Source organism: Syngnathoides biaculeatus, chromosome 5, assembly GCF_019802595.1.
Source record: "Syngnathoides biaculeatus isolate LvHL_M chromosome 5, ASM1980259v1, whole genome shotgun sequence".
NCBI lineage: Eukaryota > Metazoa > Chordata > Actinopteri > Syngnathiformes > Syngnathidae > Syngnathoides > Syngnathoides biaculeatus.
The window spans coordinates 29,217,184-29,223,183 of record NC_084644.1 but is presented as its reverse complement, the minus strand read 5'-3'; the positions used below and the strand labels follow the sequence as shown (position 1 = coordinate 29,223,183).

General features: G+C 47.7%; 1 protein-coding gene across 1 annotated transcript in view; it reads right to left on the bottom strand.

Moving 5' to 3' along the window:
* Positions 1–2,492: 2,492 nt before the first annotated feature.
* Positions 2,493–6,000, bottom strand: part of LOC133501421 (forkhead box protein O3-like) — a 57,580-nt gene continuing 54,072 nt past the window's right edge. The window contains exon 2 of the mRNA XM_061821183.1: positions 2,493–4,530. Coding sequence (XP_061677167.1) covers positions 2,884–4,530 — 1,647 coding nt within the window. The 3' untranslated portion in view covers positions 2,493–2,883. The remainder of the gene's footprint in view (positions 4,531–6,000) is intronic.

The window sequence follows — 6,000 nt, the reverse complement described above, 5'->3', positions numbered from 1 at the left end:
GAACATGCAAACTCCACACAGGCAGGTCCGGGATCGAACCCTGGACCTCAGAACTGTGAGGCCAACACTTTACCAGCTGACCCACCGTTCCTCCCCTGGTTAGAACATCTATCTCATAATTCTGAGGACTGGGCTTCAAACTCCAGCCCGGCCTCTATTTCCATGTTCTCCTCGTGCCTGCGTGGGTTTTCTCCTGGCACAGCGGCTTCCTCCACCATCCCAAAAAGATGCACGGTAGGCTTATTGAAGACTAAATTGCCTGAAAGCTGTGAATGTGACTGTGAATGGTTGTTCATATTGATATATGTTCATATTTTGAGTGATTTTTTTCGTAATATTGTAAAACAATTGAAATGTTTTTTACAGCTTGACCATGCAAAGGATTTCTTGGGTGGGATTTTTATGTTCCAATAGTAACGAGAAACAAAATGGCGTTTTCTTTTAAATGCATTTATTTAACAGTCACCAGATGATGAGATACATTCTCTTGAAAAAAAAAGAAATAGACAACAAAACTGATATTCTTTTGAGATTTTTTTTTTTAAAAACTATTTTACAATATTCTTAATATATATAGATTTTGTACAAAATAAATGTAAGTAAAATGGGAAGGAGGAGGAGGGGTGGTTGACATCTTAAAAAAGAGGAGGAAGGAGAGGGTGTACAGGCGTTGACTCAAACAACTACCACATTTAGGATTCGACAAAGACCAATCTCTTTCATAAATAAATATAGGAAAATTAGACATCACGTATAGCTCTTTTTTTTTTCAGATAGAAGCGTGTCGCGTGTGTGTAGTTCTAATAACACGACTCTGCTGAGAAAGACTCCACACCTTTTCCACCAGTCTATTTGACTGGAACCAGTGCGACCTCGAAGCCCTGCAATTGGAGGTGTGTTTACCTCACTTAATGGTCTGATAGTCTCTGCCACGTTTGACCTTTGGCTCTAACAATAACCGCACCCCCAACCCAGCTTTTGCTTTTGTCTACAAGCCCAAATGCAGCGAGGGTCTCCTTGGAGAAGCCAGAGAAGGAGAAAAAAAAAAAGGGTGTCCTCTCTATGACTCTCTCAAGGCCAATGATAAAGAAGCTTCAGACTACCACCCCCCCTCGCTCCTCCTTCTCCACTACACGCACTGCACCCCCCACCCCTCCACTCACAAACACAGAGACAATTGAGCAAAGCACACACGTGGGCGGGCGACCGACCGACCGGAGGCTGAGAAGAAGGTCATACTTGCACTACTACCGACATCATTTCACCGACAAGAGTTTCCTCACTTCTAATACGTCAGCGCTGTTGGTTGGCAACGACACAACGACAACTACACAACAACAGAATAAACACAGAGAAAGAAAAAGGCGTTCGGGGGTGGGAGGATGTCATTTGCGGTGTGTGTGTGGATGGCTTTACGGGCTTCTCATCGACCCTAGCCCCCTGCGTGCTGGATTTGTCACATGCGCGTAAGCTACCGAGCGATGCGTGATGGCGGTGGGCTTTCGACCAAGTATCTTGAGGCGTAGCAAACCAGAGTGTGAGGCGCCACCGCAGCTACATCAAAAGCAATTGTCGCTGTCAAAGACGCCGGTGGTGACGTAGCCACACTTCAAATTATCCAAATGTGTGAAGCCACAGTGGGAGCGTGTTCTGTCTGAAAGATTAGATAAATGCTGGCTCTACGGTTAAGTCTCCGACGTGCCAATTTGCCAAAGGGCAACGTGAAAGAGAATGGAAGAAAGTGAGAACTCAGCCCTCGAATCGTGAACTAGTTTCGCTTTAGGGATGTATTTCTGTTCCATCTCGCACAGAAGTGGACACTGACATTGGCATCGCAGCGTCTTAGCTTTCTCGACAATCCCCTCTCCCCACTCCTACTTCCCCCCACTACCTCCCCCGGTGAGATATGGGAGGACAATGTGTTAGCTTCTCAATAATGACGCATCGCTGCTGCATCACTTTGGAGATTAAAAGCAAGATGCTGAATTTCAATCAAGCCCCATTAATGGCTCACTGTGAGTAATGGCCACTTTGTCTCCACTGGCAGGCGGGGAGAGAGAGCCACTTCCAGACAGTGGGGCAAGAGAGAAAGAGCGAGAGAGTGAATGCCTCCAGAGGCCCAGGTGAGACAAGGTGATACAAGTTTTTAATTCACCAAATTGCATGCAAGCGAATAATGATAGAATCCATTTGGTGATGTAGTGACAACGCGCCTTGCCCGAATGGCAAGAGGACATTAACTAAACATCGCGTCCAACAGAAGAGTCAAAGTGCCAAGGTCTGGATGTATGAGGCTGTAAATAACAGGAATGGCGCGCTAAGACATTGGTGAGAATTGATTGGACCTCATGAGCATGAATTTCATTATGAGGAAAACCGTTCCGGATCAAAAATTGATTTGCATTTATTGAGTTTTTGTGTTAACGTGCTGCAATCATAATTCAGCAAGGAATCTTTTTTTTTTTTTTTTTTTTTTTTTTTATGTTGTTGTACTTTTTGGTCCCTACTTCTGACAATGACTGATTAAGGGTCCCATTTGAGTTTGATTTCTGACAGTTTATCAAATCAAAACATGCCGGGATCTGCAAGAGCTGCTCTGTGAACACACTTGCGATAAAGTGCATGGAAGGTTCAGCTCTCACGGTAGACAAGAATCAATGATGCTGAGAGATTGTCATCACAGTATAGCTGATATGAGGAAATACCAAATGAGACATGAGTGAGATCGCAGGGGAAGGTGGGGGTACCAAAAAAGAGGAAGGGGCGACAGACAATAAAGAAAGACATGGTCCTATAGTCTCTGTGTCAAGTCAGGAATGTCACAGTTGAGCACAGTGCTTTATGGGTAAGATTGTTCTTGTCTGGGTGCTGGATGGGTTATTTTTAGCCAGGGACCCAACTCTGGTTGCTGTGGGTTTGCTGTGCACCACCCAATCCGCTCATTCCCATCCCCATGCCCATAGTCACACCCATCCCCATTCCCATTCCAATGCCCACCCCCTGGGCAAGGGAGCAGTCAAAGTTGAAGTCCATCTCCTCTCCAGAGTCCATTATGTCATGGAGGAGGATAGACTCCACGTCGCAGTCCAAGCTGCCCTGAAACATGTCAATGTCAAGGTCAGCGGGTAGTCTATCGTGCGGGTGGGGTTGGTGGTACCCGTGGTGATACCCGCCAGTACCGTTGCTGCCGACCATACCCTGACCGTGGTGGAAGGGTCCGTTAGCCATGGCTTGGTGTTGTGGGTCAGGGTAATGGTTGTGACGAGGGTGCGGATGTGGCGCTGTGGCCAAGTGGCAGGAGTCCTGAGGCATGCCAAGCATCCCCGCTGGGTTGGGGGGCAGAGTGGTGGATGCCGGTAGGTGAGCGTGTGACGGGGGACTGTACAGGTAAGGAGCTTTGTGATTATAGGTCTGGAGTGGGTTACCGTTGCTGCACGGGTTCAGGGGTAGCGCTCGGGGAGGGGTGTGGTTATGGCTGACGCTGTTGTGGCTGAGGCTATGAGATGAGTTGTGATTATGAGCAGGCGTATGGCTGTGAGTTCTGTTGTGGCTCTGGGCGTGGCCGTTATGATGACCGGCGTGGTGGCTGTGAGGGTTGGAGCCATTACACGACATCAAGGGATGACCTTCTCTCTTCAGGCCAAGCATCATTTCCTTGGGGCAGTACGGCTGCCCGGCTGACCCTCCTGTTAAAAGACTCTGCAATGCGTTGGTGCTGGAGTACGTCCGCATCGTCCCGGAGAACCGGGCTGGCTTGTTCTCTTGGATAGTTTGCATGGGCGAGTGGTGGCGCATCATGCCCATGCCTGTCGTACCGTACCCGCCTGTACCATAGGAGACTTGGCTCTTCACACCAGAACTGTAGTGGTAGACTGAGGTTTGGTGCTTATGCCTGCCAACAGAAGGATGCTGTTGGTGTTGCTGCTGTGAATGATGGTGATGATAGCCGTCCTCCATCAGCTGTTCATCAAGACTGATGGCACCTGTCAGGTTTGCTAGCTGAGGCAATTGCTCAAGGGGAGGACAGCGGTTGCCTGCCCCCATGGATGGAGAGCGGGCAGTGGGCGATGGGTAGAGGTGAGGGGAGGTGGAACAGGATAGGCCTCCCTCATCAGGTTCTTCCGGTTCCCCCTCTGCGAGGATGGGTGACAAACGCCCGCTCAGGGTGGAGGCTGATGAGCTGGCCCTGGAGTGGAGATCTGTCCAGGTGTCAAACTCACTGTCTGTCCCAGAAGTCCCTCCAGAACCAGGTAGACCTTTATGCGGTGGGCTCCCATGGTCAGGGGAGCCCTGTAGACCCACGACAGTTGACCCTGCTCCAATCCCGGGACGTCCGACCCGCTTGCCTCGAATGCGCCCTTTGCTCTTCAGATACTTAGTGTTGTTGTCCATGGAGACAGCTCGCCGTCTTGGGGCTTTGCCCATCTTCCCTCCGTCGGGGTTCAACATCCACCAGGAGCTCTTTCCAGTGCCCTCATTCTGGACACGGATGAAACGTGTGTGAAGGGACAGGTTGTGACGGATGGAATTCTGTAGGAACATAGAATAAAAAAAATATGTGTTAGAGAACAAATGAAAACACTCTATATAGCAATTTTTCAAATCCTGCTTCTCTGTTGTCAGCAGTGAACTTTAGCTTGTGGGTCTTTGGCATTTCTGACCAATGCAAGGGGTTCTCAATTTATGATGGAATTATGTTCCTATGGCAGCTATGTGCATCAATAGAAGTCGTATCATGCAATGGTCTTTCATTAACGCTCTGTCTCTCTCTCTCCCTCTCTCACTAAATGAAGCGAGGGGGGAGAGAGAGATATGAAATGAGGGAGAGAGAGAAAGAAATGTTAATAATAATCATAAAGTAACAATTTTTTAAACTGTTTTTATGAAATGTTTCAAGGTCATAAATGAAAAAAAAACAGTTACGACAGTAACAGAGATGAAAATCTATTCTTCTGACTCTGTATTGCATAAATAAATAAATAAAATAAATCGGGACTGGTGTTAGTGTAATGACCCCAAAATGTAGTGTACATTGCCTGCGGGTGTTCTCTGGGCACTTCCAATTTTAAAAATGTACAGCATGTTCAGATCTTTGGGGACTGAAAATTGTCTGTAGGTGTGAATGGTTGACTGTCTCTCTGTGATTGGCAGACCATCAGTCAAGGATACGTCCCATCTGTCAGCCTCAGGCAGGCGCGATCAGTTTTAGCTTTATCCCTAGTGATCCCGAAATGGATAGATGTCCTCAAAGAAGTTGAAACTTTGTGATATCACACAAGTATGCCTACTTCTTCAGGTCACTTTTACATCTATTATTACTGTACTCAAACTTCTGTGCAATCAGTGTCAACCAAAGTCACTGTGTCGTAAAACAGAGAAAAACACAAACACCTTCAGAGGACAGCCCGAGGTGACGAGGCGCTTAGACCTTGTCAACCGCCGCCAACCTGAAGGGAGCCGCGACTCCGTCTTTAGAGGCTCTCGGTACGCACGTCAGTCCTCCCACTTTCATTTCTTTCAATCCAGCTGTCCTCCTCTACGTCTCCATTCAGACTGGGCCCTGATGCGAGCTGCTGCGGATGGGTGTACAGCATGTTTGAAGTCTGTGCCAGTCTGGCTCAGTGCCAGCCATTGTTGCCCTCCCGAGTGTGCCTTGAATGGGAGGATGTAGCAGGAGATTGAGCTGGGGGCAAGGAAGGCTAATGGATGTATCCCAATTTCCAATATCCATTGCCACTTCCAATCTCCCGTCCTCACCTCCCCTCCATTTTTTTCTGTTTCCATTACAACCCCCAGTTTCTATTCAGTCACTGAGTGCTTCTTATTTTTTGTCATTTCTTATCCGGCACATTTCTGTGCCCACAACAATCATTTTCCAAGTCTGCTTTCAATCGCTCGGCTTTCAATTATGCAGTGTGTCACCAATTACTTTCCCATTATCCTGGCAGCGTGTATAGTCATCGACTCGGTAATTCTGAGGATCTAATTTTTGTATTGTCA